The 25,132-nt window shown below is 42.1% G+C and overlaps 1 protein-coding gene and 1 long non-coding RNA gene across 2 annotated transcripts in view; both read left to right on the forward strand.

Annotated features, from left to right (window-relative positions):
• Positions 1 to 9,230: 9,230 nt before the first annotated feature.
• LOC140458593 (uncharacterized) lies at positions 9,231 to 17,665 on the forward strand. The gene is made up of 3 exons (XR_011953596.1): positions 9,231 to 9,291; positions 12,568 to 12,679; positions 17,106 to 17,665. It is a non-coding gene; the product is annotated as an uncharacterized lncRNA (long non-coding RNA).
• A 27-nt stretch (positions 17,666 to 17,692) lies between these two features.
• Positions 17,693 to 25,132, forward strand: part of LOC140458330 (uncharacterized) — a 42,244-nt gene continuing 34,804 nt past the window's right edge. The window contains exons 1-5 of the mRNA XM_072552719.1: positions 17,693 to 19,147; positions 20,526 to 20,590; positions 22,201 to 22,358; positions 24,063 to 24,190; positions 24,983 to 25,041. Of these exons, the coding sequence (XP_072408820.1) occupies positions 17,693 to 19,147; positions 20,526 to 20,590; positions 22,201 to 22,358; positions 24,063 to 24,190; positions 24,983 to 25,041 (1,865 nt within the window). The remainder of the gene's footprint in view (positions 19,148 to 20,525; positions 20,591 to 22,200; positions 22,359 to 24,062; positions 24,191 to 24,982; positions 25,042 to 25,132) is intronic.

Here is a 25,132-nt window from a genome sequence, read left to right on the forward strand (position 1 = left end):
CTATAACTTTGTATTCCTCACTCCATTCCCATCCTCGTCCTATGATCTTTGTACGGTATGATCTGCCTGTGCTGCAAGCAAAACAAAACTTTTCACTGTACCCAAGTTCGTGATAGTAATAAATCAAATCATAGTGTTCAACTATTATCAAGAACTGAGGAATCGAATAATTAAGTCATTAATCATTTTAATTGCAAGGCTCAAGGTTTTTTTTGTTTTGTACATATTGGCTGCTGGACATTTTGATCAGAAGTCAACATTTTGTACTTCTGAAACATAGAAAATAGGAGAGGTACTCCTGCCGTTCAATATTATCATGGCTGATCATCCATAGGCTGTTTCCACCCCATAACCTTTGATCCATTTAGCCCAACCTTTGATCAGAAGTCAACATTTTGTACTTCTGAAACATAGAAAATAGGAGAGGTACTCCTGCCGTTCAATATTATCATGGCTGATCATCCATAGGCTGTTTCCACCCCATAACCTTTGATCCATTTAGCCCAACCTTTGATCAGAAGTCAACATTTTGTACTTCTGAAACATAGAAAATAGGAGAGGTACTCCTGCCGTTCAATATTATCATGGCTGATCATCCATAGGCTGTTTCCACCCCATAACCTTTGATCCATTTAGCCCGACGAACCGTATCTAACTCCTCTGTTCAATGTTTTGGCCCTAACTACTTTCTGTGGGTTCTTGTAAGAAGGTCATCAGGCTTTGACATCTTAAAGTTTCAACATCCTCCTGTTCAACTTTTGCTCTCTATTTCTTTGAAAGCAGTAATGGTGGTGCGAAGGGCTCAGTGAGGGGGAACAGGCGTTGAAGCAAGGAATGGCATTTGTTTTCATTGTAAAGCCAGAGAGGTGATCCAACCTTTTAAAACTGTGAAAACAGTAGGTGCCATGAGGTGTGACAAGGTGACATTTTCTGATGAACTACGGCATACCGAACAGGAGATGTAATAGTAACTTAAAAGGAGGTCATGACGTAACAACTTCACAAACAGATTGAAGCTCTATTTACTTCAGAGAGTTGCCTCTGATGGCAAGAGCAGTTCATACTCCACAGGAATTAGGAGTAGAAGTAAGCCACTCAGCCCTTCATATCTTGTCTGCCATTCAGTAAGAGCATGAATGAAATTATTTTATTGGCACATGTATTTGGGAAAATACAGTCAAAAGTGCTTTGTCAACACAATCTGGTGCCATTTTAGATTGCAAAATGAATAAAAAGAAATTATTTAAATAGACTTTCATGTCTGTTCAATTGACAGAAAAATATAAAGGGAAAAAAATAAGAAATAATATTCAAATTTACAGTCTTTCTTGTAAAGCACGACTCCGAGTTTTCTTACAGTCTCCAGGGTTTCTCTAAGGTATTCCAGTCTCCAGACCCCAGTGGGTCCCCATTCCAGGTCCAGCCAATGCCGAGAGGTCCCTGGTTCCACTACTTCGCCAACATCGCTAGCAGTCCCCGCTCTGGGCTGACCATACAGCCAAAGCTGCAGCATTGCTAACATCGCTAGGAGTTCCCACTCTGGGCCTACCACACAGCCAAAACTGCAGCATCCACTTCACTGACATTGCTAGCAGTCCCCACTCTGGGCGTACCACACAGCCAAAGCTGAAGCCATCGCCAAACCAACATTGCTAGGAGTCCCTGCTCTGGGCCTACCATGCAGCTAAAGCTGCAGCCTCGCCAACATCACTAGCAGTCTTGATCTGGGCTACCACACAGTCAAAGCTGTAGCCTCCACCAACATCAGTAGCAGTCTCACTCTGGGCCTACCACATTGGCCAAAGCTGCAGCCTCCACCTCAGCGACACCACTAGCAGTTCCCACTCTGGGCCTAGCACATGGCCAAAGCTGTAGCCTCCACGTCAGCGACACCACTAGCAGTCCCTGGTCTGGGCCCACCATGCAGCCAAAGGTGCAGGCTGCACCTCACCAATATCGCTAAGTTGCTCTGGGCCTACTGCGACCACGATGCCACCAATGGAGCCGCCACCATTGCCACGAGTCCCACTCCAGCCTCCTCTGCCACTGACAGGAAGATGAAGAAAAAGAAAAAGAAAGAAGACAAAATGGATAGAGAAAGAAACATTCGGCCAACCTGGATCGGACAGGCTCAGGAACCCAAACGCTATCTCCCTAGCTGGCACCGCACCTTTGGCTGATCTCATTACTCCATGTTCCTTCCTACCATACAACCTGCCACACCTTAGCTCATCAAAGATCCATCTTCCTGTGCTTTAAAAAGATTCAAAGACTTTGCTTCCACTACCTTGAGTTCTAAAGACTCACCACCCTCATATGCCAATAAAATCATTTCATTCATGCTCTTACTGAATGGCAGACAAGATATGAAGGGCTGAGTGGCTTACTTCTACTCCTAATAGAAGGAGCTGGTGCTGTGAGGCAACAGTGCTAACCACTGAGCCACCATGCCGCCCCAAATTCTACAGTCTAGGTACTTGGATGTTAGCGTGCACTCTCAAAGTGAATGCACAACAAACACTAATTCCTGTGGAGTATGAACTGCTCTTGCCATCAGAGGCAACTCTCTGTTTGTGAAGTTGTTACATCATGAGAAAAGAAAATTCTACCTCAAATGGGCGACCCTGATGTTAAATCAGTAGCCACTAGTTGTAGATTGTCCTATAGAGGGCAACTTCCTTGCCACACCCGCCTGGTCAGGATCCCTCAATTTCTTACAGGTTTTAATTAAGTTGCTTCTTATGTGTCTCAGTTCTAGCAGATACAAGCCTAGTCTGAGTGATCCTTCCTCATAAGACAACCAACGTCTGCTCCAAGTATTCGTTAAGTAAAATTATTCTTAAATTAACTTGTTAGGAGATATTATAACACAGCTCCGTGACAGATGAGACTTGAATGTAAATCTTCTGGCCTAGAGATAAGAACACTAATCACTGCAGCATCACTAAGAACTAAAAGCTAGCAGTGTTGGGATTTTACAACCTCACCAAACTCAAACCAAGTCTGGCAAATTGGTGTAGGTCCTGTCTACAGCACTGCTTCACACTACAAATTTCATTAACTGTTAGATACATGTGTTAGATTAGATTCCCTACAGTGTGGAAACAGGCCCTTCGGCCCAACAGGTCCACTCCGACCTTCCGAAGAGTAACCCACCCAAACTCCTTTTCCCTCTGACTAATTTAAGCATGGCCAATTCACCTAACCTGCACATTTTTGGACTGTGGACTGTGGGAGGAAACCAGAGCACCCGAAGGAAACCCACGCAGATACGGGGAGAATGTGCAAACTCCGCACAGACAGTCACCCAAGGTTGGAATCAAACCCAGGACGCTGGTGCTGTGAGGCAACAGTGCTAACCACTGAGCCACCATGCTGCCCCAAATTCTACAGTCTAGGTACTAGGACGTTAGCGTGCACTCTCAAAGTGAATGCATAACAAACACTATTGAAAAGCATGTACCAACAAAGCTAACCAATTATTGCTTGAAGCATGCGAGTGTAGTTTTGAATCTTGGGTCAGAGTTGCCTGAGCTTTCAGTCTACCAGTTTTGCAGTGTAACATGAATGTCCACAGTCGTTAATTTGTATGGACCGCCTTGTGGTACTGAGAGACTAAAGAGAAAGCCACACATACATACGTCACAAATACAGCTTTACATTTTTTGTACAAGTGCACTTTGTTGGACAGTCTATTCAGCAGGAGCAGCATCAAGACATATCTAAAAATGAGGTGTCCACTTGGTGAAGCTACCAAACAGGACTACTTGCATGCCAAATGGCATAAACAGCAAGTGATAGACAGAGCTAAGTGATCCCATGACCAATGGATCAGATCTAACCTCTGCAGTCCTTCCACATCCAGTTGTGAATGGTGGTGGACAATTCAACAACTCACTAGAGGAGGAGGTTCCACAAATAGCCCCATCCTCACTGATGGAGGAGCCCAGCATATCAGTACAAAGATAAAGCTGATGCATTCACAACAATCAGAAGTGCCAAGTGGATGATCCATCTCAGGCTCCTGCAGTGGTCCCCAGCATCACAGATACCAGTCTCCAGCCAATTCGATTCACTCCATGTGATATCCAGAAACAGCTGGAGACTCTGCATACTGCAAAGGCAATGGGCCCTGAGAACATTCCGGCAATAGTACTGAAGACATGTGCTCCAGAACTTGCCGCTCCCCTTGCCAAGCTCTTCCAGTACAGTTACAACACTGCCATTTACCCGACAATGTGGAAAACTGCCCAGATATGTCCTGCTCAACCTGGCCAATTACAGCCCAATCAGTCTACTCTCTATCATCAGTAATGTGATGGAATGGGTCACCAACAGTGCTATTAAGCTCGGTGATGCCCAGTTTGGGTTCTGCCCGGGCCACTCAGCTCCTGACCTCATTACAGCCTTGGTTCAAACATGGACAAAAGAGCCGAATTCCAGAGGTGAGATGAGAGTGACAGCCCTTGACATCAAGGTCGCATTTGACTGAGTGTGGCATCAAGCAGCCTTGGCAAAACTGAATTTAATGGGTAACAGGGGCAAACAATCCGCTGGTTAGAGTCATAGATTTGAATTTGGGGTGGGGGAACACCGAAGGATTACAAACCCAGCACCTTAAGAGTAGAGGATCGGAGTCATACCTGGCACAAAGGAAGATGGTCATAGTTGTTAGAGGTCAGTCACCTCAGCTCCAGGACATCTCTGCAGGAGTCCCTCAGGGTAGTGTCCCAGGCCCAAGAATCTTCTGCTGCTTCATCAACGACCTTCCCTCTATCATAAGCTCAGAAATGGGGATGTTCGACAATGGTTGCACAATGTTCAGCGCCATTCGTGACTCCTCAGATAGTGAAGCGGTCTGTGCTCAAATGCAATAAGATCTGGACAATATCCAGGCTTGGGCCGACAAGTGGCAAGTAACATTTACTCCACACAAATGCCAGTCATTGACCATCACTAATAAGAGATACTCTAACCACCACCCTTTGACATTCAACGGTATCACCATCACTGAATCCTCCATTGTCAATATCCTTGGGGTTACCATTGAACAGAAACTCAGCTTAACTCACCTCACAAACATAATGGCTACAAGAGCAGTTCAGAGACTAGGGATTCTGCAGCAAGTAACTCGCCTCCTGACACCCCAAAATCTATCCACCATCTATAAGACACAAGTCAGGAATGTGATGAAATACTCCCCAGTTGCCTGGATGGGTACAGGTCCAACAACATTCAAGAAGTTTGACACCATTCAGGACAAAGCAACCTGCCTGATTGGCACCACATCCTCCACTACCAGCGCTCAGTAGCAGCCCTGTGTACTATCTACAAAATGCATTGCAGAAATGAACCAAAGATCCTTAGACAGCACCTTCCAAACCCACGACCACTTCCACATAGAAGGACAAAGGCAGCAGGTACTTGGGAACCCCACCAGCTGCAAGTCCCCCCCCAAACCACTCACCACCCTGACTTGGAAATATACCGCCATTCCTTCACAGTCGTTGGGTCAAAAACCTGGAATTCCCTCCCTACCGACATTGTGGGTCAACCCACAGCAAGTGGACTGCAGCGATTCAAGAAGGCAGCTCACCCCCACCTTCTCAAGGGCAAATAGGGATGGGCTATCAATGCTGGCCAATGACGCTCAAGTCCCACAAATGGATTTAAAAAAAGGTGCTGGAGGATCATATAGCACATGGAGCCTGCTCCGTCATTCAATAAGATTAGGGCTGAACATTTACATCAACTTTGTTTTCCACCCTATGCTCATTGTCTGTCATGCCCCAAAGTCAAAAAGGAATCTCAGTCTTGAGTATACTCTGATGTGGAGGTGCCGATGTTAAACTGGGGTGGACAGCAATCTAGGATTCTTCAATATATTGTCTCAGCGTACGACACTATGATCTTTTGCTATGTACATTCTGTGTCCTATGATCCTACTCCACTAGCTACCTGATGGAGGAGCCGCACTCTGAAAGCTTATACTTCCAAATAAACTTGTTGGGACTATAACCTGGTGTTGTGTGATTTTTAACTTGAATATGCTCAACTGAGTGTGCACCCACAGTAGGGTTGCCAGCTTTGATTCTATGTAGTCCTAGATATTTTGATACATGATGTATCATTGGTTAGCACTGCTGCCTCACAGTGCCAGGGACCCAGGTTCAATTCCCACCTCGGGCAACTGTCTGTGTAGAGTTTGCACATTCTCCCCGTGTTTGCGTGAGTTTCCTCCGGTTTCCTCCCACAGTCCAAAGATGTGCAGGTTAGGTGAATTGGCCACGCTAAATTGCCCGTAGTGTTAGGTGGATTAGTCAGGGGTAAATATAGTGGGGGTGGGTTTCTCTTCAGAGGGTCGGTGTGGATTTGTTGGGCTGAAGGGCCTGTTTCCACACTGTCGGTAATCTAATCAATAAAGAATCTAATCAATGATGTCTCGTCATCGTTGTTCTCCTTGCACCTCCAAAACATTTTAAATTAATGAAAAAACATTTTAAGATGTTAATTTTAATGCCCTCACAGCCTTTCTCCATTTTTAGTTTTCTCTGTGTATTATCATTAGTGGAAGTGTCCAGGGGATTTACGTTTAATTCCTGGGGACTCCAGAGCAATCCTGGAGGGTTGGCAAACCATTGAGAATTCCAAAGACTCACACACCTCGGAGTGAAGTGATTACTGCTCTTGGTTCTAAATAGCCCATACCTTATCATGAGACTACGACTCCAACCTTAGGAATATTCCTCTCAGTATCTATCCTATCAGGTTCCCTTTTTTAAAATATATATTTCAATGAAAGTAAGGTAAAAATGAGCCTATCTCCTCCTCTGAAAGGCTCCTCACCCCATGATTGAATCTGGTGAACTTTTATTGCATTTCCTTAAGTATAAGCAAGGAGACCAAAACTGGATACAGTACTGCAGGTATAGTCTCACCATCGCATTGTTGCTCTTACACTCCCACCACCAGGTATGAAAGGTTTGAATGATAAAGAAAAGCTGGAAGGGCTGGGACATTTCTCACTGGAGGGTAGGAAGTTAACAGGCGAAATTTATAAAATAATGAGGTGCATAGATTGAGTTAATGATAGTTGTCTTTATATTAGAATAGGGGATTTCAAGACTAGGTGGCACATTTTTTAAGGTGAGAGAAATTTTTAAAAAAAGACAAGGGACAAGCTTTTTATACAGAGGGTGGTTCACAATGGAATGAATTTCCTGAGGAAGTGGTGGATGTGAGTACAATTACAATATTTAGAAGACATTGGATAAAGTACATGAACAGGAACAATATGGAGAGATGTGGGCCAGGAGCAGGCAAGTGGGATTAGTTTAGTTTGGGATTGTGTTTTGCACGGACTGGTTGGACGGAAGGGTCTGTTTCCGTGCTGTGTGACTCTATACCATTTGTCTTCCTAATCACTTGCTTTACCTAGAAAATTATTTTAAATCCACCTGCTCAAACTTACCTACAGGATTAAGTGAAACTTGAACCTCAATACTCTGATCCAGTGGTAGGGTCAACACCACAAGACTCACACCTGTTAGTCTGTGTTAACTTTCCAATGATAACTTTAAGTCATCATTGGACAAGCATATGGGTGTACATGGAATAGCGTAGGTTAGATGGGCTTCAGATTGGTATGACAGGTCAGCGCATTTATCTCAAGAGGGTTGGAGTATAAAAGCACTGTTGTGCTACTGAGACTTTATAAAGCTCTGGTTAGGCCCCATTTGGAGTACTGTGTCCAGTTTTGGTCCCCACACCTCAGGAAGGACATAATGGCACTGGAGCGTGTCCAAAGGAGATTCACACGGATGATCCCTGGAATGGTAGGTCTAACATACGAGGAACAGCTGAGGATCCTGGGATTGTAATCATTGGAGTTTAGAAGATTAAGGGGCGATCTAATAGAAACTTACAAGATAATACATGGCTTGGAAAGGGTGGACGCTAGGAAATTGTTTCTGTTAGGCGAGGAGACTAGGACCTGTGGACACAGCCTTAGAATTAGAGGGGGTAAATTCAGAACAGAAATGCGGAGACATTTCTTCAGCCAGAGAGTGGTGGGCCTGTGGAATTCATTGCTGCAGAGTACAGTGGAGGCCGGGACGCTAAATGTCTTCAAGGCAGAGATTGATAAATTCTTGATGTCACAAGGAATTAAGGCCTACAGAGAGAACGCGGGTAAGTGGAGTTGAAATGTCCATCAGCCATGATTGAATGGCGGAGTGGACTCGATGGGCCAAATGGCCTTACTCCTATGTCTTATGGTCTTAACACCAAGGGCTGAAGGGGCTGTACTGTGCTGTAATGTTCTACGTTCTATAACCTAGCAGTGAAAAGTTTTATTGAACTGCTACCATGGTATGGGCTTTGACTTGAGCAGGGGATTTGCAACTGATGTAGCAATTATGTATTATGTATTCCTGTAACAAGAACTTGAGACAAGTAAGACGGCATTGAAAGATTCAACTTGTTTTTAATTGTACAGCCTATATATTACAAGCCCACTCAGCCTTTGACTACAAACAGTAGCCTACATTAACTAACGACAATACTGTAATTGGGCTTAGAGGGTTATGGATCAAATGCTGGCAAATCAGACTAGATTAATTTAAACTATCTGGTCAGTATGGTCAAGTTAGATCACAGGGTCCGTTTCCAAGCTGTACAGCTCTCTGTCCCAAGCTAAGAGAAAGACTAAACCCTTTATATCCTCAGGTTATATGCTATGACGATTTCAGGAGCATGTCCCTTAAAGGTATACTGCATCCTAACAGGACAGAACCCAACATTTATGAACCTCTAAGTTTGTCAAGCTTTTCAACATTAAACACACAAGATCATTGGGGGGGAAGGAAGAATTAGAAAAAACAAATGGACCCGGAAATAAAGTAGAAGATGCATTTTTATATAATTCTATTGTGTAGAAGGAACCACTTTGAGTCAAGTTAATCCATTTCCAGACTAAACACTAAAGTGAAGGAACCAATTGCTTCACGGACGAGTTAAATATCTACAACAATAAATAGAAATCTTAAACACATTTGAGAAAATGTTGGAGAAATAGGGACAATGGAACTTAATGTGAGACTCTCCTAGAGACTAACTTAATGGTAAATGCACCTTACACTCTGTAATAGCCAATGGGAGGGGGTGAACAGATTGAAACCATTAATCCAATTGTGACCAGCTGATGGGAACAAACAATAAATGGCGGGAGGTTTCGACGTTTTACTTAACTTTTTTTTGTAGGAAGCTGGAAGCAGATGGTTCTCTTTTAGGGTATGGTGGGACTTTTGTTTTAATCTGCTGCTTTTCTCATTTGAGAAGTTAGTTTCTGCCTTGAAAATAAAACGTTGAGTTGTATTCTCCATTCGTCCCCACCAGTTGTGGGAAGCAAATTCCTTAAACTCTGAAATGATGGTTTAAATGTGGACTGTTCGCTTATCTCGAGTAAGGAGTTGTTGAAATTTGATCTTAAACTTCGATAACCTTTGTGTAAAGGTTCTAACATTGATTTATTTAAAACAGTTGAGCTTTTGGACTTAATCGGAGGGTAAATATTTTGTTTCTCTCTTTCCCCTTTATATCACGCTGTAAGGTTTGAAGAGTGGGTTATATCACGCCACAATAGCGTGTTAAGCTCCCAAACATTGTTAAAATAAACTCCCTTAGTTAACCAGTTTTTGGAAGCTTGCTATGTCAGTTTGTTCAGTCATTTTTATGCAGTTATATTGTTAAAAACAAAGTTGTTTCACTGTACTTCCCCCTTGTTTTGTTGTCGTTTTCCCGTTTTTAACTGATGTTCCTGCTCCCTTCCAAGTTTCGAATAAAAGGTAACTTCAGATATTTTCCTTTTGCTTTTCTTATCAATTTTCACTTTTGAGTTTGCAAAAGCTTTCCAGATTTTTGCATTGTACCAACTCCTCTTCCCCACCCCAAAAGCCGTAGTCTTGACTGTCATGTTACAGCCCCTGTAATTATCTATACAGAGTGATTGGGTACCCCGAGAGGTTCTGGGAACTATAGTTTCAATGACTGTGTAGGTACTGAAAGACAAATGAGTGCAAGTAGTCTGTTAATTTAACATGATAAATAGGGAAGGATCAGGCTGCTTTTAGTTATACTTGGTCCGATATGTAATGACTGGTGGCAGAAGGTGGTTTGAAACTTTTGACTATATTTAATCACTACCTTTGTCGAGTACAAGTGTGTGTGTGTGTGTGTGTGTCTCTCTCTCTCTCTCTCTCTCTCTCTCTCAAGGTCTAGCATGTGAGAAACTTGCTTTTGTGTTCTTAGCTCCTGATGGCTCGATTTTTACTGAGCTATTTTATTGTGGGTAACTTGGAATTTCAAGCACACTGGATAGGATGTGTTGTCCAGCAACAAGGGTCTGAGGAAAAAGGAGTATATTCCATACCAAGCACCCCAAACTAGGCAGGGGGTGTGCAAATGGTTAAAACTTGGTTTCAGTCTCATGTTGCATTTGAAACTCTAGTTATCCTGATGCAGCAGGTTGGTAAGGATAAATTATTTGTGACACTTGTTAGTTGTGTTGCTGGTAACTATTGGCCATATCAGTAGCCTGCTCCTGTATCTGAGCCATTTTGGTAAACTTTAGTGGTTCTTTCCCATAGGCTAGGTTTTTCCAACAGTCAAAGATTTAGAATGGTTTTGTGATTTTTAACTTCTGGTTTGGTTTTTGTAAATGTAGGATCAATAGGTTGAGCAGCACGGTGGCCATGGTTGACCCTGCTGCTCCTCGCACTAGGGACTTGGATTCAAGTCCATCCTCGGGTGACTGTCATTGGGGAATTTACATGTTCTCCCCATGTCTGCATGGGGTTCCTCCCACAGTCCAAAGATGTGCAGTTTAAGTGTATTGACCATTCTTAATTGTCTACGCTGTCCAGGCTAGGTGGGCTCACCATGAGAAATAGTGATAGGGTAGGGGGAATGGGATGCTCTTTGGAGGATTGATGAACTCAGTGGGCCAAATAGCCTGCTCCCACACTCTAGGAATTCTACAATAATTTTCAACTCTTGATGAATGAGTTTTTGATCTGAGTTCAGTACCCTGACCAACTGACCCTGTAGTCTGTGTGCGTGGTTTTATTTCAATGTAGGGGCTTGCACCAAAGCATGGAGCCAATTGCTGTTTGTGCCAAAAAGCAAATGGGACCTAACCAGGAGGCAGGAAAATGTTTCACTTGTCCTTGTAATTAAGGTACTTGCAAATCTTAAATATAGTGACTTTTCAGACTAGCTGCAGGAAATTTTAGATTGAGTGTTTGAACATAATATTGAGTATTTGAGACTCCACCTCAACAAAGGCAAACTCTGATAGTTAACTTTACAGTGCAGTTTTATGAAGTGATTGTAGTAACATTCTCTTTCATGGTCCTTCTGTCGTAACTAATGATTTAAATCTCAACTGCAAATTGTAGGTTTATGTTGCTTTAATCTTGGGCTTCTGTCCAAATCTTCTTGATGGAAGTTAACAGAGCAGGTGGTCCCAGATGGAGCTAATGTCTTTCAGGATTTAACTTCAACAATTTGGCCAGATGTAAAATGCTGCCTTTTTACAAGTGATTTTAACTGTTGGATTTGTAGTTACAAATGAATCATAAACTAGCTTCTCAATTGTTTACTAAAGTCATCTAGTGTTTGGTTCTTACTTGGTATTTTGGACTATCCATGGCTGTACTAATTTCTTTGGAGAAATGATCTGTGCAGCAGCTCAATGTTTTAAAAAATGCTCTATCATTTCAGCCTTGTGGAGTTTGGCTAACAGTCTCTCTTTTTGTAAAATCACTACTGTGCAGAAAAAGGCCATTCAGCCCCATCAGATCTGCACTGACCTGCTGAAACTATCCCACCCAGACCACCCCCATCTCTAACGCTGCATTTTCCATGTCAAATCGACCAATTCTGCAGATCCCTGGACACAATGGGGCAAGTTCCCATGGCCAATCCACCTAAATGCACATGTTTGTACTGTGGGAGGCATCCCACACAGACACTGGAAGAACATACAAACTGTGTGGGTTGTCTGAGAATGAAATTGAACCTGGGTCCCTGGCACTGAGGCAATTTTGCTCACTACTGAGCCACTACTGTCCCATCTAGTATATCCTTCCTTCCTATCTCATTTAAAAACTGCAAAATTGTGACCATTAGCTACTTAAAATCAAAGCATATACAGGAGCATTTGGCCTAACTGGCATCTTATACTAGGGTGTGTCCTTTGCCCTTTTTGGCCATCACTTTCTAGTTTTTTTTTTCCTTTCATGCACTTCTCTAATTTCCTCCTCCGAACATGTCTTTACCAGTTGTCTCCACTACTTCTGTGCACTTGCCAAGTTATCATCCTACTGATGCTGGAAAAGAAACTTCTCCCTGCATTATGGTTTTTATCAATGGCTGCCTTGTATTTGTCATTCCTAGTTTTGAAGTCTCCCAGGAATGGGAGTGTAATTGTCTATCCAGTCCTTCCATTCATCAGGCTCTTTCAAGAAAAGCATTTCTTAATCATTTTCACTTTTTTTTAATTCGAAGGTCTCCTAAGAATGGTTTGCATTGGTTGAAGAGCACTTGAATAAAGCAAACATGAAGTGGCAGCATTATCTTAAAATATATTTTCCTCTGCTTACCATACTTGTGACTATAGGTAAGCATTTTGTGACTTATTGACTCTGGTTCATCTGTAACATTGGACATTACATGGGCTGCACATTAACTGCAACGAGGAATTGTTCACAAAATATTTCTTAAAATGTCTGTGGTTGGTGGCTGTCCTGCTGAACTATCAGCATTTTAAATGTTGCATCCATTTTTAATGTTTCATAGCTAAGCCCCTTAACTAACCAGAGTTGCCACTTTTCCAAATTTGAGACTGAAGGCTTCAGTGTGTATTTCCATTCTGCAGAAGTGTTCAACTTGTTAAATTGACTTTTGGGTTGTGGTGTCGCTGGCTTGCCAGCATTTACTGCCCAACCCTACTTGCTGTTATACAATTAGCCCAATAGCACTAGTCTGTCTTGGATGTAGCACTCCCTCCACCTGAGTTTGAAGCTTGTGTTTAAACTCAATGTGAAAATGTTTGCTCACCGTAGGCAGGTGTGGTGCACTGCACTGCTGGTGGTCTCTTTAGAATACAGCACTTTCTTTTTTAAAGAAAAGTCCAGTCCTGCCCTACCCTCCTGTGATCACAAACATTCACATTGTTTTAAGCAGCAAGAAATTCTCCTCAATGGCTGACTTTTTTCTTTTTAGCCCTTAGACCTAAAAAGCAAATATCTGAGCAGATACTTCATATCTGAAATAAGAATATGGAGTCAGCATCTATGGATAGATGGTTACCATTTTTGGCCTATGATCATATGGTTTAGAGGCTTACAAGGATGTTGTTGGGAATGGAAGATTTTGAGTTAAAGGAGAGGCTGGATAACCTGGGACTTCTGGAGCATACAAGGTTAAGGAGTGACCTTATGAGGGCATAGATAAGGTGAATGGTAGGTGTCTTTTCCCTAGGGTGGGGGGGATTTGAAGACTAGGAGCATGTTTATAAGGTGAGGAGAATGTTTTGAGTGGCTTGTATGGAATGAACTTCCAGAGGAAGTGGTGGATGTGGGTACAGTTACAATGTTTTTTTTAAAAATGTGGTAAGTTCATGAATATGAAATGTTTGAAGGGATATGGGACTAGTATAGTTTGGGAACATGGTCAGCATTGACTAGTTGGACCAAAGGGTCTGTTTCTGTGCTGACTGATACTGTTACTCTGTATAATCTGTCCCTAGACTTGAGTAGGTTTAGTTTTTTTGCAGTTTGCAGGACTTAACTGAAAGTCTTGCTTTCACTAATGTGGCCACTGTACATCCCAGATCACTTTTTTTTAAGCTGAAGTATTTTCTGAAATGTCATCTATATGGGGGAGGGATGCTGAAGCAACAATCATATGAACAATATAATCTGACTGCTTTTGGGATGTACATTGAGGGGAAGGTATTTGCTAGGACACTGGGGTATGATCTTGCTCTGAAATTGTCCGATGGGATCTTTTGGTCTCCCAAACATTTCAGTTGAAACATGGCACCTTCTCAGTGTAGCAATGAGAAATCACTGATTTAAATGTAACTGCTATTTCCACCATTGAGTGATTAAACTTTAAGGCACTATTAGTTGTGAAATGATTTGGAATTTTTCGTCACAATGATGTGAAGCATTTAGAGCTGTCTTTTTTTAAGAAAAGCCATTGTCTTTGGATATCTTTAGATCCATGGAACACTACTAATGGATAAGGAACTCAGTAGTCTTTTGCTTGATCCAGCCAAATGCTCTCATATGGTGTACCTATCTTGAGATACATTTAACATGATCCCACTTTACAAGTATATGTGCAATGGGTAGGGATTATTCTGACAAAGGGATACAAACATAAATTTAGAATGTTCCACTAGGCCTTTCAAGTCTGCTTTACCTTTGAATATGGAACTTTGCTCACCTAATCACACTATCTTCTTTATACCTTTTTTCACTGCCTGCCCAGCTTAGCAAAATTCTCTCCAATTCTGGTTTGAATATTCAAAACTCTGCTTTTTTGAGGAACAGGTCAATGACACACTCCCTTGATGTGGGGAGAGTTTGGTGGGTGAGGGAATTATTTGGGTGGGTGACTGTCTCATCCTGGCAAGACCACCTGGGATCTTGTTCAATCAAGTCTCCACTACTCTTCTAAACCCAAGCCTTGAATGTTGAAGAAAATGCCTTGACCTGCCCATTCTATTTATTGCCCAGTAGATCTTTTAAAGTAATTCCAATAAATTTACATCCCACACTTTAAAATTGGGTATAAGCAATAGTCTAAACTACTAACTGCATTATTTCACTTATTTTGTAATGTTGCACTACCATTTTCTGCATTTGCTTAGGTTGACATTGCATCATTCATTGTGTTATAACCAGTTTTTGGGAGAGACTGCCTTGTTAGGGCTAAACATGCAAAGAAACTGCAGCTGTAAGTCAAGCAACTTGTTTCAGATATTGTCCATGTCTTAACCAATACCTTTCTCACTTCAATTTCTTACAGTCTACATCTACATTTTGATGTTTACATATCTCTAGACCAACAACTGTGATGCTAGAGATAAAATGGTTGATCACCACTGTCTTGCGTCTGCATGATAGGTTTTCTTGAGAGGCTGTGGTGGGAAAGGAGTAATTCCTGGCTTTCCTAAAGCTACAACCCAGTTTGAAAAATGCATAACCAAAGTCCTCCTTGAGCATCTCCATAGTGACCTGTCACTGGGTTGCTTAGAGGACTTCTTACAGATCTGTTTTGCTTGTCTAGATGTTGAAGGCAATGTTGATTGATACGTTGGTTGGAAGTTATGAATGGCAAAGAGGGATGATATTGGGAAGAACACACTACCATCCAACAGGAGATGGCTATAAACTATCACCTGCAGAAAGCCAACATTTGAATTGCTTAGCAAACTGTGCAGGCCATATTTGTCTATCATAATTGACACTTGTAGTGCTAAACAAGACAAAAATAATATTTTCTGATCTGTTCATGCTGGTGTCATTGCTGTAGTATCAACCACTGATTTCTACCAGCCTGTAATGTCACTGACTCCACTTCTTCCCATGCTGCAATTCCAGATCTGTTGGGCTATGAGACAAAATTTGTCTTCTAGGTAAAGTAACCCTGACTGGTTGCTGACTTTCCCCATGCTGCCTCTTGTTGCTGTAGGCAGACTATCTTTGACTGCCTGCACCTCAGTACACTGTCTCACCTGGTTGTCTTGCTCCTTTCTAAAAGGTAGTACGTGAGAACTCTGAACTTCTATCAAATGGCAGATGCTTGAATGGTTCCCCATATCTCCAGTCTACCCTATACCAATTAGACTGTATATCACCATCAAAAATGCATTGAGCCCCTGTCTATTGGCATGGTTGCAATTCTAACTAATTTTTAATTCTTGACTAGCGTTCTCTTCCTGCTACCTCACCTTATTCCTTTTTTTGTTCTTGCCCAACCTTCTACATTTTGATCTTCCTACTTGTTACTGTTCCAGGTTTGAGATTTCCTCAAGGCCAGCATTGGCCTGTGCCTTTTTTCTTTGTGCACTTCTCTGTAGCAAGACCAATTACTCCATTCACTCAGGACTTGACCTTCTTCCCCACCCCATTGCTTGGAGCTTGGCAAGGATCCACTGACAGTCCTTAATTCATTCCCCTGAACACCATTCACTGCTATCCATGACCCCTGTGTTGTTTCCATCTCCCTAACTGGGAGACGAGTTTTGCTCTTCCTCAGTGGCTCATCTGCATGTTACATCAAAATAGTGATTGTGCTCTGAATCACAGTTCCCTTCACAGTGAGCTTACTTCAGCTGTTGTCTTAAACACTCCTACATGTTGTCATAACAATGCTCCATCAGCACCTCTGCCCCTCTTGTTCCTTCCTGAACAGTTGGGATAAGTAATACTGGTGACTCCCTCATCCTATAAACATATTTGATTAAAAATCACACTATTTAAAAAAAAAACAAAGCTTTGGCCTATTTTCCATTCCACAAATGCTGTCTGACCGTGATTTCCAGCCTAAGCAATATTTTGCTTTTGTGGAATGTTTTCCTTCATGTCATAACAATCCCATCCTCTGTCCAGTCCCTTTTTTCCCTTTAATGACCTTTTGCTGGCATAGAGTAGTGTCATCCTTCAGGTCAGTGCAGAAATGGCTTCCAAAGTTCTAACTCTGCCCCTGCAGTCATACCATTGTCCTTCTGCTTGATACCCTGGTCAATTTGTCTCCACCCTTGAGGCTCCCAGCTTTTGCCCAAAACATCATTTTGTTTCTTCCTGCTCCTTGGATGCTGCTTGACCTGTGCTTTACCAGCACCACTCTAATCTGCAGGACTCACTTCTACCCTGGTCCATTGTCAGCTTGGTAGGGGGCAGAATCAGGGATTCAGATGAGTCATCCAGGCCTCAACATGGGTGTTCAAGCTTTCATAAATGTCTATTTTGATCTGTAATAAAAGATCAAAATCTGTTTGTTATTAGACTTTCTTTCTCCCTACTCTTCAGGAGGTCTCTTTGGAGCACCAGTAGATGAGGACATTATGGATCAATTGCTGTCGGTAAATACTCCAGCTGAAGCGCGCACATCAGAAGAGCTTTCCATAACTCATTCTTTGAGTGCACTTTCAAGTATATCTACAGCAACAGGTGATTGGAAACCAGAGTTTCCACATACTGGCCGATCTCTAGCAGCTACAGTGGGTTTGAGCATTGACAACCATGAAACTGGTCGTCAAAGTGAAGGAATGGAATCTGTATCTGAAGGAGAATCCACCTCTAACAAACATTCACTTAACTTGGTAACTGTTCAGCCAACAGAAATGGTTTCCAGCCACTTTGTTCTGTTCACCAAGAAAGCACAGGCCAAACATATCAATATGATCTCTACAACTCCACACCTAATGGAGTCTTCAACTGGTCCAACAATAGAAATATCCAGTGGAGATGGGAAATCAGCTTGGCACAGAGAGCTGACTGCTCCCATGATTTCTTCAACCCAGTCTCCAATTAGCTCTGTGGGATCAACATTACCTAGTGTACCAGGTGATTTGCCAAGCTCCTCCGTTCTTGACCATGCACTCCCTGTTGATGAAATGGAGTTGAGTACCATCTCTTCAGAACATGCTGAGTCTAGTGCTTATAAATTTGTATCAGTGGAACAAACGGTCACACCTGGATCACAGTCCACAAATGAGTCAACGCTTCCTGTGTTTAGCATAGAATCTACTGTTGCAGCTAATACAAGCAGTATTACCTCAGCTTTATTTATGCAGCTGTCTACCTCTTGGTCCAGTGACTCCACTGGACCACCCAATAATGCACAGGGTAACCACTGGCGAGCAACACATGCTTCAATGGATGTATCCACCACAGCCCCTTCCTCCATTGGGACTAATGATCCATCTCCAGATGTTTCAGAGGATGGTCACTCAACTGCTTCCTCCATTGGGAGCAATTGGCTGTACTCAGATGTTTCAGAGGATATGTACTCTACTGCTCCCTCCATTGGGACTAACAATCCATCTCTAGATGTTTTGGAGGATGTGTACTCCACCACTCGCTCTTCCATTGGGGCCAGTTGGCCATCTCCAGATGTTTCAGAAAGTATGTACTCCACAGCCACCTCTTCCATTGGGGCTAACTATCCATCTCCTGATGTTTCAGAGGATATGTACTCAACTGCTCCCTCCATTGGGAGCAATTGGCTGTCCTCTGATGTTTCAGATATGTACTCCACTGCTGCCTCCATTAGGACTAACTATCCATCTCCAGATGTTTCAGAGGATATGTACTTTGTTTCCATTGGGACTAACTATCAGTCTTCAGATGTTTCAGATGTGTATTCCACTGCTCGCTCTTCAATTGGGTCAAATTGGCCATCTCCAGATGTTTCAGAGGATATGTACTCCACAGCCCCTTCCTCCATTGGGGCTAACTATCCATCTCCTGATGTTTCTGAGGATATGTACTCCACCCCTTCCCCTTCCATTGGGACCAATTGGCCACCATCTGTTTCAGAGGGTGAACACTGCACTTCTGTAGCTACCACGTGGTCATCTACCTCTGTGGAATTTTCTACAGCACTGCCTTATAGACAACCATCTATTGGTGAAGATATTGCCATAACTAGTGAGTTTCCTGGTGACTCGGAGTATTTCTCCAGAACTTCATCTACTCTCAATTTTCAGCCTAGTGTTTCTGGAGCTGAATCTGTTTCCAGCAACTGGGAACGGAGCATTTCTGAGGAACTGTCCACTTCCATGGACAGTACAAGCTATGTGGCTCTTCAAACTAGTTCAATTATTGGCAGTTACTTGAAAACCAGTGACCCTGGCATGCAGCTTTTTACAATGGTGACTAGTGGACTGGAACCTGAAGGCAGCAGTTTGACAATAGAATCCAGTCAGACTGCTTCATACACCCATAGTTCAGTCATCCGCAATCCCCTTCATTTGCAGTTTGAAATCCTGAATCAAAACTATACAGATACTTTGAGTAATAAATCTTCAGAAGCCTACAAGGAGCTGGAGGCAATGGTGAAAGCAACTGTAAGTATGTAGATTCATTTTTTTAAATGAGCACCAGGTTAAAAACTATTTAACCAAAGTTTGGAAAGACTCCAGTTAATGAGTCAACAAGCTAAGTTCTTCTGGCATAGTATCCAGTTCTGGTCACCCAGTTGTAGGACAGTTATTATAAAACTCTCTCTCTAGCTTAGATTTACCAGGATGTTGCTAGGAGTGGAGGGTTTGAGTTATGAATGCTAGACTTTTCGCCTACTGGAGCATAGGCGGCTGAGAGGTGACCTTAGGAAAGTTTTTAGCATGAGGGATATAGATAGCTAATGGTAGGTTTTAAAACTCCAAGCTGGGTGATTTCAAGACTGGGGGCACATTAAGGTGCAAGGAGCAAGATTTAAAAAGACGCAAGGGGAAATTTTTTTTCTCTTGGTGGTTTGTGTGGAATGAGCTTCCAGAGGAAGTCCATAAACTTGTGGTGATTGTGGGTCAACAATTACAGTATTTAAAAAGACATTTGGATAAGTAAATTGGAAAGATTTTGGAGGGATATAAGCCAAATGCAGACAAGCGGGACCAGTTTTTTTTAGCTTGGGATTATGTTGGTGTGGACTAGTTGGACCAAGGGGTCTGTTTCTAGGCTTTCACTCTCAATGGCCCTTCACAGGGCACTTATCTTTAATGTGCTTGAAGCTGGAATGAATGCAGTTGACTTGATTTTCACCAAAAGTAACAATGTCTTAGTGTAATCAAATCACTTTGAAGGATTGCTTACCTTTTTGTTACTTCCCCTAAAATGTGGGCTTAACCATTGACTTTTAAACCCAGTCTATTATGCTGTAGCTGTCCATGTGTATTTACTTTGTCATTTTACAAGGTGAAACCAGAAAGGAAGGACTTTATTTTTGTAGTGGGTGGCAATACAATCTGAACTAAATTGGCTCTTACTACTTTTTTGGAAGGGCAGAATTGGGGTAAATACTACAGATGTAAACTGTCGGGAGGTTGAGACAAGTGGACCTAATGGGTTAACTCTGCTAAATGTCCAAGAAATGGACTGGATGCCATTTCACTGAACCAGTCAAGCAGAAATTTAGACATTGCCAAGCACCATTTTCCTTACAATTTTGACAATCAAGGAGGGTTGTATTTTTGCATTGTTCCACTGCTAAACTCACTACATAATTATAATTTCTTGAGACAAGATAAAACTGTCATAGTTCAAAAGGACAATGGTACTGCTCTCAATGGAGAGATGACTAGTGGTTTAACCTGAGGGTCACTGCCTCAGATGAGGGGTGAGTTTGAAGTGGAAGTCAGTTATGGTCACTTCAGTTGGGGTCGGAGTTGAGGATCAGTTAGCTGGATGACTGGCTTGCAATGCAATTCATGATGCCATTTGTTTCAGCTGGACCCCATATTTTCTGCTCGCTATGGTGACCGCTTTCTCGAAACCAAGGTCCTCAGTTTTGCGTAAGTAGGAATTACTTTCATTCCTTTTGAGTTAGGTTCTTGGAATCTGAATACAAATGACTGGCTTTTTACCTAAGCAGTCTGTTCTTTTCTTCAATGATGCCTACTTTCTTTACATTTTGCAAACAATATGGAACCTACCAATGTATAGAGTGAAAGCTAAATGTGCATTAAGTACCAGTAATGTCAATTGCTCTTGCTTCATCAGTCTGGTGTCATATCCATTGACCGAAATGGGTTCAGCTGACTAAGCAGCAGTACTCAAAGCTTGATTTCAAGTCCACCTGGTGTCATGCCTTTCAACTTGTCCACCCCAGTCCAAAACCAGCAGCCCCATGTTATTGCTTCATCTGAACATTTTTTATTGAAAATAAATCATTCGGTTGTTAAATCATTTCTATCTTAAATACTGTCCTTCACATTAGACCCATCGATCTTGCTTATCTTGTAAATGTGTGTATATATCCCAGTCAGACCACCTCCATTTAGATTGAGGGATGTTGATTTACCGTGACTGCTCACTAGTACCAGTAGAGTCTTGAATTTGGACAGAACCAGGATTCTGGGTTCCATCCCATGCTGGCCTTAAAGATGCAGTGGGGCTATTGCATGGTGATAACACTGTAAAAAGACAACCCATGCCTCCACCTCCAATAACTACTAAAAACTGGAGATGTTAAAAATCCTACAACTTGGTGTTGAGTCAGCCAAAGAAATGGATAGCACAGAAACAGACCCTTCAGTCCAACCTGTCCATGCTGACCAGATATCCCAACCCAATCTAGTCCCACCTGCCTATATCCCTCCAATCCTTTCTATTCATATACCTGTCCGATTCCTTTTAAATGGTGCAGTTGTACCAGCCTCCCCTACTTCCTCTGGCAGCTCATTCTGTATATGTACCACCCTCGGTGTGAAAAAAGTTGCACTGGAGTTCTTTACATCCTTCACCTCTCACCCTATGCCTTCTAGATAGAGTTGCTTTGCATTTGCTTTCTCAAAGCAACAATGGCTTCCTACCCTGGGATAAAGCAATACTAGTTTAAAATTTCAATTTGTGATCCTGAATGTGTTCAACTTTTGAAGCTGGTGCTGTCCTGGCTTCATTCTGTCCTTGCCTGGTGTTTATTGGCCACTATTGACAAGATGGTGTGAAGCCACCCCAGCATATTGCACCCACAATGAGGGGGGGAAAACCTCCTGCAGGGTAGAAGGGAGGGTCCAAATAGAGGTGGTTGAGTGGAAACTGTATTATCCAAAGGGCATGGGTGGGGAGTGTTTTGTTCGGTTAATCAATTGCCAGCTTTCTCTCTCTCTCTCTCTCTCTCTCTCTCTCTCTCTCTCTCTCTCTCTCTCTCTCTCTCTCTCTCTCTGGACTTGGTTACAGATATGAAACTTAACACGTGATTTTATGTTAAATTGAAAAGTTATCTTAGTTCTGCCATTCTGCATAATGGGTTATTTGCCTATTCAAAGGGTGAATTTCCCTGACAAGCTGTCAGCAATAAGTATACTGGCTTGGAGTTAATCTTGACAAGCTGAAAGACTTAAATGATGCCACTCCCAGTGCTTTATTACAAACTTAGAAATACCTCTGTCATGATGCACAGGAATGGGTCCGTTAAAGTGAAGAGTGAGTTGGTCTTCCAGAATGATGCCGTTCTACCAAGTAGTTCAGATGTTGTTCGAACAGTGCTTACACACATGTACCGTAAAGATTTGGTTCCAACTGACTTGGAGATTGATACCAACTCTGTGGTTTGCAATGGTAAGTGCTTTTTAATGATGACTGAGATGCACTGCGCATGTGTTGTAGCTGTCATATTGAGCTCTTGACATAATGGGTTAAACTCCTCTTCAGATGAAGAAAGCGGCCTTGCAGCCCACCATTACCTAGTGAGGAATGTTGAAGTTAAAATTTCAAGGCTTCTTGAATCTAGAAGTCATTTACTACGGGAATACAAAATTAGTGGGACTGTCATAAAATGGCAGTTTTGAAAACTTGGGTCTTGGCCTGTCAATAGTATTAAACTTTGACTTTATCTGGAGCAAAATAGATTGAAAGCCTGAAACATTCAACCTGCAGATGTTGAAATTTCCTACCTGAATTAACCCTTTTTGATAGTGAAGAGAACAGACTTGATGTATCTGCGTATTTGCTGGAGCATTCTTTCTCTGTTGAGAATTTTAACCTTCCATTTTGAACAGATGCACAGCACAGAAAGGCCTTTTCAGTCCAACTCTATGCTGACCAGATATAGCCTTGAGTTAATCTGGCCCCATACCCTTCTAAACCCTTCCTATTCATGTACCCATCCAGATGCCTTTTTAAATGTTGTTGTAATTGTACCAGCCTCCACTATTTCCTCTGGCAGCTCATTCCATACACCCTCTGCATGGAAAAATACCCCTTGGGTCCCTATTAAACCTTCCCCTCTTACCTTAAACCTTTTGACCTCTAGTTTTGGACTCTGCTATCCTGGGGAAAAGACTGTCTGCTTACCCTATCTATATCCCTCAGACCTTAAACCTCTAAGGTCAACACTCAGCCTCCAGGGAATACAGCCCCAGCTTATAACCAATCCTCCAAACCTGGCAACATCCCTGTAAATCTTTTTGGAACCCTTTCAAGTTTCATAACATCCTCCCTGTAGCAGGGAGACCAGAATAGTGTGGTCAGGCCACTTTTGGAATACTAATATCTTGCACAGCTGCAACATGACCTCCCAACTCCTCTACTCAATACACTGACCAACACCACTGTCACTATCCAATCTACCTAACTCTACTTTCAAGGAGCTATGAACCTGCACTCCAAGGTCTTTGTTCAGCAACATGCCCCAGGACCTTACCATTAAGTGTATAACTCCTGCTCTGATTTGCCTTTGCAAAATGCAGCACCTCACATTTATCTAAATTAAATGCCATTTGCCACTCAGCCTATTGGCCCACCTGATCAAGATCTCATTGTACTGAGGTAGACTTTTCTTGTCCACTGCACCTTCAATTTTGGAGTCATCTGCAAATACACTTGCCATACAACCTCATTCACATTGAAATATAAATGCAGTTTGGCATATTTGTTGAGCAATTTATAGTAATTCTGCAGTTCATTTTCACTTCAGAAATCTTTCCGAGCTTTCTGAAGTCCGTGTCTAGTGCTTTAAATCTTCCTACCCAACTCTTTTGCAAACACAAACCAATGCTCCACAAAATTAATCCCTTGCTCCTTGTTGGATGTTTGAATGCAGTGCTTCACTGCAGAAACATCCTTCTGTTGCATTGCCCTTCAACAGAAGCAACAACATTTTGGTGCTTGCCTTTGGATCAGTTACTGGTCTACGTTGACCATGTAGGCTAATTTTATTACTTTAGTGTTGCAATATTCTGACCCCTTTTGCAGAATCAATTCTCCATACTATTGACAACTGCTTCAAAATTATTGAGATACATTTTACTTTTTTTTTTTCAGGTTATAGTGTGGCAAACCTGGTGCCTGAGAAAATGACAATTGAATTCACAGCTTTGAGCACAGGGTTTGGTCCATGGTCAGATGACTCAGCATTTTATCCAGAACTGCTTGAACATCTGAAGAGCTTGGTATGTATTTTACCAGATCCTAACAAATCTAATCTGGTCTCTTTTTGTGTTCAGCAACACCCCCAGGACCTTGCTACTAGTGTCTCAGTCCTGCCCTGATTTGCCCTACCAATATACAGCTTATTTTTATTTAGATTAAACTCCATCTGCACAAGGTCCCATTGTATTGAGGTAACCTTCACTGTCTCTCTCTCCACCAAAATAACTAAGCAATGTTTTTTAATGACTTTCCATTGTGGATTAGTCTCCTAGTTTACACTGTTCAGTTCAAATCTAACTGCAAAGGTTTATTGGGTCACTAAAGGGAATGTGGAGAGTGTATCCATGGTTGACACAACTCTGCTTAAATAAGGATTAGATTCTTTCCCTCAACAATGTTGGGCTACAAGGGGCTTTTGTGGCCATTAATCACTTTGGCATTAGTTAAACTGCAGCTTTATCCAGTTGAATTGAGATTCTCCATTTTTTCCATGAATTAGGTTTTAATGTCTTTGGGTTGTTTAGTGAATGGTTCAATAGCAATCAGTGATTCCATACCCATTTTTACCTTCCCCTGAAGTACTTGTTTGTGATAACATTCAAAGAATCTATTTGAACCTGACAATGTGGCATCTGGGTATATAAAAAGTAAATGTTACCACTATTGAAGTATTCTCAATTTTCATTAAAGTCATTTTTAAAAAGACTGCCTTTTTTTTTTCTTTACTTGTTGAATTAAAATCTTAAAGGCATTGTGAGTACTTGGTAGCAATTCCTTCCTGTAGTCTTTTTCAATCAAATTTGTCTTTGAAGGTTGTGGAAACCCTGGAGGAAAAGTATCTGGTCCAGGAATTCGATATTACAAGGGCCATGTGAGTATGTTTGCAACTAGGCAGAATGAATTTTGTTTAAGGAATGCAGCCAAGTTTTAGATACTTTGTTGAAGAAATCTTTAAAGCAGTG

This window comes from Chiloscyllium punctatum, chromosome 33 (genome assembly GCF_047496795.1).
Source record: "Chiloscyllium punctatum isolate Juve2018m chromosome 33, sChiPun1.3, whole genome shotgun sequence".
Classification (NCBI taxonomy): Eukaryota; Metazoa; Chordata; class Chondrichthyes; order Orectolobiformes; family Hemiscylliidae; genus Chiloscyllium; species Chiloscyllium punctatum.